The sequence below is a fragment of the Austrofundulus limnaeus genome, unplaced genomic scaffold (assembly GCF_001266775.1).
Source record: "Austrofundulus limnaeus strain Quisiro unplaced genomic scaffold, Austrofundulus_limnaeus-1.0 Scaffold216, whole genome shotgun sequence".
NCBI classification, from domain to species: domain Eukaryota; kingdom Metazoa; phylum Chordata; class Actinopteri; order Cyprinodontiformes; family Rivulidae; genus Austrofundulus; species Austrofundulus limnaeus.
This window is the reverse complement of record NW_013952618.1, coordinates 300221-314369: the sequence shown is the minus strand read 5'-3', so window position 1 is coordinate 314369 and position 14149 is coordinate 300221. Positions and strand designations below refer to the sequence as shown.

General features: G+C 40.6%; 1 protein-coding gene across 1 annotated transcript in view; it reads right to left on the bottom strand.

Annotated features, from left to right (window-relative positions):
• LOC106525183 (bone morphogenetic protein 7) overlaps window positions 1–13885 on the bottom strand; it is a 27244-nt gene extending 13359 nt beyond the window's left edge. The window contains exons 1-2 of the mRNA XM_014019325.1: window positions 13274–13885; window positions 4310–4493 (exon numbers count right to left, since the gene is read on the bottom strand). Of these exons, the coding sequence (XP_013874779.1) occupies window positions 4310–4493; window positions 13274–13658 (569 nt within the window). The 5' untranslated portion in view covers window positions 13659–13885. The remainder of the gene's footprint in view (window positions 1–4309; window positions 4494–13273) is intronic.
• Between the last annotated feature and the right edge of the window lie 264 nt (window positions 13886–14149).

Genomic DNA, 14149 nt, shown 5'->3' with positions numbered 1-14149 from the left:
ACAGCAGCAAGCTGGAGAAACCAGCCCGACCAGCAAGGTAGATGATATTTACCAAAGTTAGGATAACTTATGGTCAATGCTTGTACCCCTTTTACACCATAGGATGCTTGTGTGCTGTTGTTTTTCGAAAATGATGTCATTTGTGTCTTTGATCTTCTGTTTATGTAGCATACAGAGTAACAGCAACACTAAAGCTGAGGTAAATTTGGTCAAAAACAGACCTGCAGATGCCTGTAAAGCCAAATGGGATGTATTTTCCTGCAGCGATACTGCAAAGCTACATACATCTGCCTCCACCTCAGTTGAATAGCCCTGTTGTAAAACATCAGCATGAAAGGTGGTGGGCGATATGCATGGCTTCAACGAATGCCATCCCTTTAATTATTAATGTTGCAATTTGCCAAAACTTGTTAAATGTTTTTACAACTTCTGCATTTAAAACCACAGCTTCATTCTATTACATAAACATATCTATTTTTAGCTTACGTGGCTGAAATAAATAAAGAGCCACAAAAAGATTTTGTAAATTATTTTAAGCAACCGTTACACAAGTAAAAATGCATTTAAACTGCTGTTTTTCTAATTTAAGATAAAAATCCAATACTTTATACTCAACGTCTGCACAAAATCTTTGTGCATCTACTGCAAACTGTAAATTTCATATTCTGTATTGTCTTTATTTTTATTTTTATTCTTTATAGCGAGTTGAACGGTTTCATCTTATTCTAAGAATTTCATTGCATTATTAACTCTTGTTAACCTGCACATGACAATTGTCATGATCTGTGTTTTTGCTTTAGTTTTCTAGTGTTTCTGTATTCCCCTGTGTATCTCTCCCCTGCTGTCATTCCTCTAGCCCCGCCCATGCTCACCTGTTTCCTCTTGTGTCTCCTCCAGGTGTTTCTTGTTGTCCCTAATTAGTTTACCTTTATATTCTGTGTCCTGTGTTCAGTTAGCCTGGTTAAAACCAGACCCCTGTCCTTCACTTTGGTTCGTACAAGGGTCTGGACTTGCTGCAGAGAGAATCGATTTCTTGCAGGAGGCGTGGCCTCTGTTGAAGCATGTGTGTGTTGTCGGTGTGAAGGAGGCTAAGCTAAGAAGCTAACCGTAAATTGCGAGCGCTGTAAACAACCCTACTGAGAGGAGAAAAGAACCGAGCCGAACGAGACGACTGTAAATGAGAGCTGCTGCTTTGTCAGACAAATTTAATTTAATTTGGAAGCCTTATCAACACAGACTGGCTTCATTCACTTCCTCCACTGCCGTATGCTAAAATAACTAGCAGATACTGCACAGAACATCAACGTCATTTAAAAACTCCTCCTTCTGTTTGCCGATTGGTCCAGGTAAAATAAACTACAAGCAGACACTGCACAGAAAATTGACGTTCTCTTCTCTGATTGGCCCGGCTGAAAATCTGCCAGCGAAATCCATCTCAATGGGAGAAGTCCCAGACAAAGCAGTGAAGGGAAACTAGAATTGAGCGGAGCTGCGTAGGAAGGCAAGGGCCAGGCTAGGGTTCAATCTGTGTCCGATCATTGTTTTGTTTTGTGCTGCATCCCCTCAGCCTGTGTGGTTTTCTTCCGTGCTTCCTTGTGATCCTGTTCCTCCTGAGAAGTTGTTTTGTAAGTTTTGCTGCCACGACAGCCCTCTTTTTGTTTATATTAAAGAGCTTATGTTTGCCTTTTTGAATTTTGCCTGCGCCCTGGGTTTTTCTGCCAGAATCCTCACAACAATAAATAAATCCTGAATCCTGAATCCAAAATCTCTCTGTTTTTCTGGACAGGCAGCTTTAATCCTGACTTAAGGATTCGTCTATTGATTGATTAAACCAGAGGTTGTTAAACTGGGGTCGTAGGACCCCAGTTTAATGGCCATGAACGTAGGAGTTCATGAGCCATTGCTTGGATGAAAAACAAATTGGTAATTTTGTCATTACATTGAAAAAAAAACTACATAAATACGTATGAGGAACACTGCACAWGTCAAAAATACTAAACCAAACAAAACATAATAATTATTATGATGACATTTAGGTATTAAAATGGCAGTAAATTAATTTTATACTGTATGCATGTGGTTTGAGGGAGTCCCWGGAAATGTTTCGCTCCTGTAAGGGGTCTCCATACACAAAAGTTTTGAGAAGCCCTGGATTAAACAAGWAGAGCAGTGGTCAGATTGTGGGTGTCAGGAGAAATAAAGCCTCTGCCCCACCTTCAGTCAGAGGAGGATCACATGTCGAGTCTAGTCGAGGTGTAATTGCACATTTGAAAAAAAAAGGCAAAAACAGAAGCTTTGCAAACAAAAACCAGCTTGGGACAGTTTAAAGAAAACACGAAGGAATAACCACACGTGAACCAAAAAGGGGGACCTGGAGGGGTGTGATGAAATTGCAGGTCTCGTGGGGACGGTCCTGGTCTGGGTTTCTGTGATTAACTCTAACTTCTGTGTAAACACTGTTGATGCTCGGCTGTGGTGCGGTGTCATGTGAGGAAAAGTTTAACCACAAGGGATCATAATGAAACCATCAACAGTTTTCAATTTAATGGGTCAGTTCACAGAAAACACTTCACCGAGCTTTTAGTTTCAGAACAATTGATTCTGCTCAGCAGAATGAAATCACTGATGTTGAGGTAAACGGATGTTAGCAGGTAATGTTTAGTGTGTTAGCATCTGAAGGAAGTCAATGAAAGGACATTTAAACTGAGGCTTAGTTACTGTATGTTGTCTTTATGCACACAAACGTCAGGTCCAGGTCAGTGTGAGAACAAAGTTCAAGACATCATCAGCATGAAGTGTTCATCTTCTGATTTCTTTTGGTTCATGAGTGAAACACTTGTATTCAGCCATGTTCTGAACAGGGGTCGTCATTCAACGTAAGCTCATGCTGCTGGAAGGAAATAACATCAGGAAATATTGAGAAATGATAAGAAAAATATATATTTAATTTATTTAATAGCTGCAGGTACCATTAATTGATGGGTTAAATTCTAGCTGAAACCAACTCATCAAGCTTGTTTTTTTTTAATATTAACTAAAGTACAAACATTACAGCTTAAACAAAAATGGAAATGATTGGTAATGATTTATATAAAATGAGACAAATGAGCCAKGCTGCCACATGGTAAACAATGATGTGGTTCACTTTATCACACAAACTGACCTGCAGGTGTGGGCGTATTGATCTAAGTATTGATACCAAGATGCTGGGTATTGGTATTGGATTGATGCATGRTGATCACTTTATTTGCAGTAGTGACTTCATTTTTTCACAGAGTGAAGTTAGTCATTAGCTGAAATCCCTTCTCTTCATCGTGTCAGTGTGCAATTGAAGTATTGTTGATGTTATATTTATAATTGTGTTACAATGTTGCTTTCTTTGTTTTTGCATTAGCAACTTTTTTCTTAGATAAGTTGTGCAGTAAAATACATGTCTACCCTATAAACGTATTTTACAGTTTTATACTTTTACATTGTTTTATATTCAGAATCAGCTTTATTGTCATTCACACACAACATCAGAGATGCAATGCAGAACAAAATTGCATTAAGAACATATTGATGGTATTAATTAATAGAAAACTATTTTATTTGCCTAAAATCTTTGTCCTGTGTTTTATTATAACTGACTAACTAAAGGCAAAATCATAAAACTATTCAATGAACATGACAATGTCCCAGTTGGTAATTATCGCCCACCCCTACTGATCTGGTTCACTGGAGTCACTTGAACCACACACCCCAACCACACCAATATACTGTATATATACTAGGGGTTCACCAAAAATCGTTTTACATCAGAATCGTGATTCTCATTTACAAAGATTCAGAATCAATTTAAAATGTTCCAAAATCGATTTTTATAAATTAAAAAAATTAAATAAAACAAATCCAATGGTTGTCAGCCTCCATTTTCTAATTACATGGACGTCCTGACGTCATCACGCAGCTGCTTCTGGAACATGAATGTGCAGAAAGCACCAAAACTAAGAGGAAACTACAGAACTGGAGAAAAGACAGATTCACCTGACCCCTGTCTTCATTGAATGCAAAGATTTGGGTTCATTTTGGTTTTTACTGAATGAGTCCAAGTTTGACATAGCGAGGTGTGCAAGGTTCGCAAAATGAAGGTACTTTGGGAACACGACGAACGGGCTCACATTATCAGCTTTGAATGAAAAATCGATTTTGGAYTGAATCGTRGCCCCAAAAATCAGAATCAAATTGAATCGTGAGATAATAAAAGATTCCCACCCTTAATATATACAGATGTTAAGAACTGCAGCATAGTGAATCTGGACATATTTACCTGTCTGAGGCCTCCTGAAGCACCTGGAAGACACTGACTCTGAAGGTTTCGTTCTGAACGTGCTCCTGGATGAAATCCTTGTAAATCCTAAACTCCGCCGCCGTGATGACCTCTCCCTCTGGAATACGGGACACATCAAATCGAAACTCTTGTAAAAGCGGCCGGAACAGAAGCTCCTGATCAACTGTCAAGAGAAGACAAAACAAACGTGAATCTGAAGAACCCAGTTTTCTCCTCAGCTGACACACAAATGCAGTAAAACTTCTTGAAAACTCATGGAGAGAAAAAGCATATAGACATGAAAAAAAGATTACTTTAAGTACAATCAGATGGGAAACCAGTCTTTGGTTAAAAATATCTGTGAAAACTCTTGTTGATTCAAGGTTTTCTCTGATGTGTGTTCCTCTGCCCGCAACTTGGAAGCACTTTGTTAAAAATAGGAGAAAAAAAATCCCTTTTCCATGAGTGGAGTGACTGATCTAAACATTCTTTAAGTCAAGTCTGCCCTAAGTGCCAACGTGAGGGGGATGAAACCATGTTCATGGCTGACTTTAGCTCCCTGTTTAAACAGCACACATGTGCTGACCACAAGAAAAGGCTCGTTAGGGTACAGCCCGGAAAACCACAGCAGCAAGTGCACTTAAACAAACTCACTGGCATAAAGGGCAGAAAACCGCACAGATTCAACTGCGCCTTTATGAGTCTGCACCCACAACACCTCCCTGATTATTTCGCAATACGTCCCCATCCGGTGATTTCCTCCTGATTGAAGACGAGAAAGTGAAACAGCAGTTGTTGGTGACACTCAAAGGTTTCCACCCAACCCAAGTCCACTCGAGCTCTCCACTGCTCAGAGTTTCCATGAAGCGTTGGTCAGAAGGACAGAGTTCAGCAGGTCACTCTGAATGCTTTGTGCTGATATTTTTAAAAACAATTTAAAAAATCTTTAATTATTGATACACTCCCCAACACTTAGGGGGCAGTACAATGATGCATGATTTTGTTTAGTCAGTAGCATTGAGCAATAAATAAAAGTATCAATATAGAAATCTAATCCAGTTGAGCAGCACTGTATTGTGAATTGTATTGTGCTCTGTATCAAAAATCGCATTGAATCGCCAGGTGATACCCAGCCCTAGAACACTTGTTTCTTTGTTTCYCTGATACCAGTGCTATAACTCCAATATGGCCGCCACCTGGCTTGATGACGTCACATTAGTTAAAACCCTCAGGCTCTATTCCTAAGTGAAAYTGTAGCATTTCTGCAACAGTTCAACTGTTTGTGTACACCAAAGCTTTTTGAATCCAGGTCTCAGAGTAGAAACTTTTAACAACCCATGACTTTGTGAGAAATTGTGCAAGTTCACTACAGATAGCTGCGGTCAAACGTTTTCCTGCACAAGTAGACGAATGACAACGTGACAGTGACAATGGCAGATAGCAGAGTGCTGTTTGTGCCGTTTTCTTTTTTTTTTCAACTTGTAGAAGCAACCCATCCTCATCCTCAGTTCAAAAGAACATTTGTGTTTTCAACAGTCTGGATGAAACWGTTTTCATGCACGAAACTGAAGTGYGCAYATCTTTGTGTCATTRAGATACAAAAATCATGGTTTTTGGTATGGAAACTGTAATGGATTTAACAAGCACAACAATACCATGTAACTTTTTTTTATGTTAGTTCATTTTTACCTTTATTTAATCAGGAAAATCTTATTGCAATCAAAGGTTTATTTTGTAACGGAAGTCTGGACCTAAAAGGACACTGCATATGCCATCCAAAGTATCAAAGTTGGTTGGCTGTCACWTGGTTTCAAATATGTTTTCAGTGGGAGACCCCTCCCACTGCAATACACGTCACAGCACAGGTTTCTCACCCGTCGGGGTCTCCATTCCATCCCTGCATCTGCCGTTTGGCCAAAAATCTCACGAAAAACTGCAAACTGACTCCTCTGTGCACAATATCTGTGCTCTCTCCATGTTAGTCGTTGTGTCCTTGGGCAAGACACTTCACCCGCCTTGCCTGCTGATGGTGGTCTGTCAGTGTGCCCCAGGGCAGCTGTGGCTRCATTGTAGCTCACCACCATCCGTGTGTGAATGTGTGTATGAATGGGTGAGTGACTGTAAGTGTAAAGAGCCTCGGAGTCCAACAAGACTTGATAAAGTGCTCTATAAGTTCAGTCCATTCACCATCTCCATCCAGTTTTTAGACATTTCGAAGGAATTAATCGGTTAGATACTGATGTTAAAAGCACTACACCGTTTTCTCAGTTTCCCTTTTAAGTATTGATTTTATGGTCTATTGTTTGAAGATTATGTCTTGATTAAAATAGTTTAGACACATGCCCGAACCACCAACAACACATAGAAAAACTGTTATCAATTCATGAGGGAAGGTAATATTTGTTCGAGTGGCCTGCGATCCAGCCGTAGGCCTGTAGTGGGAGCAACTGTCAGCGCTGCTTTAGCTGACTCCAGCAGGAAGAAATAAAGCACGCTTGTAACCACACTGAAAAAAATAACTTGTAAGATGTACTTGAAAAAAATCCTTTAACAAATTTGCACTAACGTTTGTTAAGTGAATTTAAATGCTACAAATTCATGTAATATTTACTCATTATTATCTAGTAAAAGTTATTAAGAATATGGTTAAAGATTTGTGAATAAATCAGGTAAATTTTAATTAATTTGCTCAATTAAATTTTATAACATATACTTGATCAAATTAAGTAAAATTTACCTGATTTATTCACAAATCTTTGACTATTTTAATAACTTTTACTAGATAATGATGAGTAAATATAACATGAATTTGTAGCATTTAAATTTATTTAACAAACCTTAGTGCAAATTGTTACGAGAATTTTTTTCTAGTAAATCTTACACGTTTTTTATAACAGTGCACATGTGTCAAGCACAATATTGTAGCATGACACCTCAAAGCTACAGAAAGTGTAGCTCTTGTTGCAGTTCAAGACTTCCCCACCAGGTGGCGGTTTTGAAGAACCTTTATTGGATTCTTCTTCATGAACAACACAGACAAAGTAAAACTCACAGGTCTTATCAATGACKAGGCCTACCACTCTCACTTATGKTTACTTCAGCTGAACGGTTTAACACAAGTTAAYAAATAATGAACACACAAAGAGTAACACAACAGACTAATTGCTGAAAGAACAATGTTAACCAATTCCCTAAAATGATTTCACAACAACAAACATGAATCCTACCCACAATCCTCCACTGCAGTCACATGACAAACAGCCAAACACAACAGAATGCTACAATATGCATTCCCTGTTCCCTGACAACTAAATATTACCTACATTATACCATCAAACTATTGCACACCAACAAATGTATTCAAGCAAAAGAAACCAGACAATTTATGTTTTATTTCGACCATGTCTTGTCCTCTCCTTGAAAAGTGAAGCWAGGGAATGAGGAGCAGCAGCCTTTGTGTGYGCATGCACCCTCAGTTTTAGCCCAGAAGAGTAGAATTTACTTAATATATTCATGTTTATGTGCTGTCCAGAAAAARCACTGAAATATTACTGGTAAAATAATATTAGCATTTATTTTTTTGTGTACAGTAATATTGATAAATAATATAATGTATATTGTTTATTTAGTAAATTCTAGTAGTTTAGAGATTTTGATATTTTTGTAAAATTTAAAACAACAATTAAATACTGTTACTACACCCAAAAATCCTTTCTTTCAGTKCAGATCTGGGGTTGTACAGTCCTATTCTGTTCATATTTTAATCTATTCACTATTTATGTGGTTTTGTCTCAATTTCAGTTAATGAACACTTAATTTTCTTACAACTTGGCTGCCTTTAGTCTGAAGGAGTCATATATAGATGGGCACTTTCTGATGACCTCAGCCTACTGATCCTCAAAACTATCCTTGTAGCTTGCACGCACAACAGCCAGCTTCTGGAAAAGGACAAAGAAAATATTATCATCATTATGTTGCAAAATTACATCATTGCAATCTGAGCACTTTCCACTTAAACTAACACACCCACAAACTTCTGTTCTGACCAATCACGTTGTTTTACACATATTCCTGTGAGGAAAAAGTTCATCCGGGCCTTGTGTGAGAAGGGGTTGTCGAAGCTACTTTGAGAACAAAACGATGTCATTTTCGTCAAGTAACTTTGTCACTGAAGTCACGTGGCTTCACATGGAGTATGCAGAGCACTGAGGACAGCCTAACAAGCAAGATTATGGACTGCTGGAAAGAACCAGAGTACGCAGTGAAAACCCACGAGGAGAACATGCTAACTCCACMCAGAAACACCCCATGTCCAAACTAGAGACTGAACCCAGGACCTTCTTGCTGTGAGGCAAGAGACTGTTGACGTGTAAACAGGGTCTAACCCCACCTGAAAAGATCTGAAGTACCCCTTTTGTRTGCCGAGCAGAGCGGCGATTGGCCACCTTAAACCCAACCTGCCGTCAACCTGTCACGTCTCAGTCCCAGTCGTTCAAGCTGACATCCAGAGGGTTTTTTTTCGTGGCACCACAGAGCTTCCACACAAAATGACTCACCGTCCTCTGAAAACACTCTTAACGACATGAAAACACACACGCCACTAGCATCGAGAGCGCACATTCTRAACCCTGCAAGTCATTTGTTTGACCGCAATTAAATGCTGGAAGGGAGCGAGGGGTGATTTTATGAAAGCAATAATTGCTTGTAAGGACTCGGAGTGTTTACGTTAGGGACCATTAGCTGCAGAGATCAGACCTCAGATATGCAAACTTCCCTCTGGGAGACATTTCAACACTACAGATTGCCCCTGACACTGCAGGGCCACACAGCTATCATTAACCTATTGCAATTTTACAGGAACTGTTTATTTTCCAGCAGATCAACGTGGGGGGTCAGAACCCGTATGATAGAAAACTCACAATTGTGTCACCGTGGTTCTTCTGTTGCTTCGGGGGGGTCTGCGGGATTCAGTTGCTAAAAGCCATCAATCATTTTTTCCAAATCTGTAAAGAGCTGCGTGAGTTTTCACGTTTCACAGCAATTATTTTGCACACGGATACACGGATAAGGAGTTAGATTAATGAGATTTTCTGGCATCATAGTAGAAAGTTCTTAACGTGATCCTTTTCCAATCAGCTTACTGAGAGAGGAAAGCACGTTTCTTCCTGCTTTTTTGCCCCAAAACACAAGAATTCCTCTGATCTTTAGCTCCTTCTGTTTCAGCTTTTAATTGCTTACTGTTGAAACAGACAATGTGTGTGTTCATGTGTTTGTCTGTTCCTAGTGATCATCATTAAAATTATATCAAATRACCAATTCAAMATGGCTGCCACAGCCATAAAACAAAGAATTGACTGTAATTCAGTCTGTTTTACAGATACGGAGCTGAGGTTTGGTGYRGYAGCAGCTAAGCCTGATCCCCAACAYTTATTCTGAGCGCTAACAGATTGGATAAGATTAATATTTTGGAGTCATCTCTATCTGTTAACAAAATATCTCATGAACCATAAGATGGATTTTGCTAGAACTTCCAGGAAGTAATCATTAGAYATAYATCTATAGGTGATTTTATTTTGGAGACAATACAGTTTAATGGTTTTAACCAACTGAGCTTAGAAAAGACAAAAACAGCTAAAATTCAGTTACTTTTACACATATTATATTACAAATGTGTTTGTTTGTAGCTGAGGGTCATTCGCARCACATACTCCAAGTGTTGYTCCTTGCACAATGTGCTTAAAACATTACCTGTTGGACTCAATCCTTTTTGTCTGTTAGCAAAATATCTAATGAACCAYCTAAAGGATTTCATTAAATCTGTCAGAAAGGAATCATTAAAAGTTCGTCTACAACTGATGAGGATTTGGAGTCGACCAAATTCAATACGGCCTTCACAGCTAAAATAATCCATATTAGCCAACACAAAAATGTTTATAATTTGGTCAGTTTTAAAGGTGATGAGCTGAAACTGGATGTGGTAGTAGCTGAGAGTTATTCACAAAACATACTTTTAATGCAACCTTTTGCAAAGTCACACGAATTTGCACGACATCTTTTTTTAAGGTTACAACATTAAATATTTAGAGGCTTGTTGTATTTGGTGAAATCTAACATTTAAAAAATCGTTTTTACATTTGAAAAAGAGTTGTTCCTAAAACAGCTTTCGGCTGACCATTTTCTTCTGCTTATCTGGGGTCGGGTTGTGGGGGCAGCAGCCTAAGCAGAGAGACTCAGACTTCCCACTCCCCAGCCACTTGGACCAGCTCCTCTGGGGGAATCCCAAAATGTTCCCAGTCCAGCTGAGAGACATAGTCCCTCCAGCGTGTTCTGGGTCTTCCTCTGGACCACCGACCAGTGGGACGTGCCCAGAACACCTCACCAGGGAGGCGTCCAGGAGACATCCTAACCAGATGAACCACCTCAACTGGCTCCTCTCGACGTGGAGGAGCAGCAGCTCTACTCTGAGTCCCTCCCAGATGACTGAGCTTCTCACCCTATCTCTAAGGGAGAGCCCAGACACCCTGCAGAGGAAACTCATTTCAGCCGTTTGTATCCGCGATCTCGTTCTTTAAGTCACTACCCATAGCTCGTGACCATAGATGAGGGCAGGAACGCAGACCGACTGGTAAATCGAGAGCTTTGCCTTCTGGCTCAGCTCTCGCTTCACCACAACAGACCGGTACAGCGCCCACATCACTGCAGACGCAGCACCAATCCGCCTGTCGATCTCCCGCTCCATTCTTCCCTCTTTCGTGAACAAGACCCCGAGATACTTAAACTCCTCCACTTGGGGCAGAACCTCCTCCCTGACCCAGAGAAGGCACCCTACCCTTTTCTGACCTAAAACAGCTTTAAAGGATAAAATAACAAATAAGAACTACTGTTTTATAATGTTTTATGAGTATGTAACAAAGTGTTTGAGTCTGAATTTAAACTCTGCTCTCACAGAATGACCACCTTTTTCTTTAACAATGATAAATTGAACCTTAAGTTATTGAACCACAGCAGCTGTCTGTCCTTTGCCTTGGAAATGCTAAAAAAAATAAAGAAAGAAATAAAAATCCCTGCTTCGTTTTGAAACTATTATCAAAAGACCACCAAGAAAAAGTCAATCCAGCAAAATGTGGGAGCTAAAAAAAGAAAAACCTGCCAATCRTTAGCACAGCAGGTCATTGTGGGCTTAAAAAGAAAAAAAAAAAGGCGCACCAAGTCTGTTTTCCCCTCCTCTTCCTCTGTGCATGTGAAACCACACAAATCTGCCTTTGGTTTTCCAGAAACGTGTTTCCAGTTCTCATTAGCTAAAGACTGTCAGGGAAAAGTTCATGACATGAGATATTCTTCCAGCGTCCAAATGGTTTGGATTAGCATTATTACATGTGGACTGAAACAATCGAAGTGTTCTGGATTTTTGCAGATTTCAGATAAAAAACATGGGAACCAAATAATAGCCAAGAGGAAGAAAAAGCTTTTTATTTTCCTCCACTCTCACCAGTCTTCTGGTTTTTCTCCACAGACAGGAGAGCGTTCATCAACAGGCAGCAGGATTTGTCTTCGAAATCTCTGTAATGTTTCAGTTTTTTCCTCCACTCTTTATTTTCCTCCATGCAGTCATGAAGACGGAGCCGAATCCATCCCAGACACCTGCACTGAGCAGACTGCAGCAACGTGATGCTGTCTGTGTCTTTGGTCACATCTCTCCCTCCTCAGGGAGTTAAAAAAAAACACTTTTCAGCTCCTAATCCTGCGAAACAAAGCAGTGCTAAAACCCCACCTCCCCCTCCTCTGAGCTTTGAAGGAATCTGAAGGAAATCAGATCCATGCGTGTTGTCATAACATTTACAGCTTGGCTCGGGATGAATAATGCCTGATTTGTTGTGAACATTGTGACCCCCCTCCCAAAAAAAAAAAATATAAAAAAGGATCAGTGTCTGACAAATAGATCTTTACAAAAACATGGTTGAATAAATAAATTCAGGAAAACTGTTGTGATTCCCAAAGGGATAGTTCAGAACTTTTTGGAAGAGTGATTTTGTAGAAAACAACTAAATAAATCAAGAAAAAGCCTTTTCAGCGTGAGTGCTGAATGACAGCCGATGTCTGTTGAAAAAAGCTGAGGCTGAAAGCTAAAATTAGCCGAACAGAAGCTAAACCTATCAAGACAGCTAAAAGCCTAAAGAGACTGTAAGGATGAAAATTGGCGTAACTTCAGGTAAGATAAAATTAGAATCAACAGAGCTGAAACCTAAAATCAAGAATTGTATTTCAATGTAACAAAAAAAGAGTTTAATTATAATTATTTACAAAAATATCAAAGTTGCAAAAACAAAAMGCTAAAGCACTCATCTCCTGAATGAACTGAATTAGACTTGCTGAAAGATTGCTGAAGATAAAGAAACCAACAGCCTTATAGCAAATACACTGTGCTGACGTAATGTAGCATTTACACTATGGCTCTGGACRGTGATTTACGTGGAGACGCAGCAGCTAGCTGTAGCACTTCCARTACAACCAATGGCACTTTTAGCAGAAGTATCAATATTTTAGGTGGAATATTTGTGTGGTGTGAAACTGATGCAGAACTGTGGGGGGCAGCTGGGTACAAAATTGACCAAGTGGACCATGATGTAAGTGGAGGTGGGCAAGAAAAAAAATGTAAATCCAGTTTTGAACACAAAACARGCTGCTTGCTCTTTGATGCAAACACTCAGAATTTATAGTGAGATTGTAAATTTACCACTTTTTGAGCAATACTGAGTAAAACTTGAACAGCCAGGTGAGACAAGGCTGAATCAAAGAGCTATCTAGAACAGGTAAGATATTTGYTCCTAATCTTTCCACTGAATCCTACAACGGTTAGGTGGAGYAAAACCTAATGGAAGCAACRAGTTGTTTTCTTGYATRATGYGTAATTAAATCATGTGATAAGGGTCTGAAAGGTCAGAGGAGTGGGTTTGTGACACTCACTCAGGTTGATGAAGCTCATCACCGTGTCTGCGTCGTCCAGGAAGCGGCTGTCCTGCGGGCTCAGGCCAGCGGAGGTCCGACTCTGTAAAACGGCCTTGTAGTGAGAATAAGGTTCTGGCTCCGTGGACACGGTGTTGTACAGATCCAGCATGAAGGCCGGGGCGGCGTTGCGTTTGGCACGCGCGATGGGTCGCGGCCGGTGCGGCAGCCCCAGGATGGAGAGGATCTCCCGCTGGATGTCCCTGCGCTCCTGGCCGCGCAGCCGCCTCTGGATGAAGCTGGAGCGCACCTCGGTGTCCACGGACACGTTGGAGAAGCCGGCTGCCAGCGCGCAGCAAGCCCACGGCAGGAGGAACGCTGTGGTGGCCGCTGGGTGCATCTGCATATTTTTTTCTTCCCCCCCCTTTTTTTTTAGGATACTCCAAATTTTTACGCTCGGATCTGCGCGGCAGGCAGATGAGGCTGGAGGTGCGGTGTTTTCAGAGAGAAGCTCGGGACATGTGGAGAAACACGCCTCTGTTTATCAGAGCCGACCGCCGTTCATTCATGATTCGCCGCGCCGTTACGCACCGCCTCGAGGCGATCCAGCCGCGCGCTCCTCTGCTTTGGGAAGAAAAAAAAAGGATTCAGTGCGTCAGGGGAGGGGCGGGAGGGGTTCAGAGTGGGACAAATCACCACGGAAAAGAATGGGACAAAAGTGTGTGTGGGTGTGTGTATGTGGCCTTGCTTTTCCTACATCGTGGGGACAATTTTCCCCAAAAAAACCTGCCTCGTGGGTCAAGGACCAAGGTGTGAATTAGGTTAGTTTAGCTGCTTTCTCAGATGAATGAGTTCGGATACGTTTTACGCGCCGTTTGTGGAAGTGAAGTATTATTT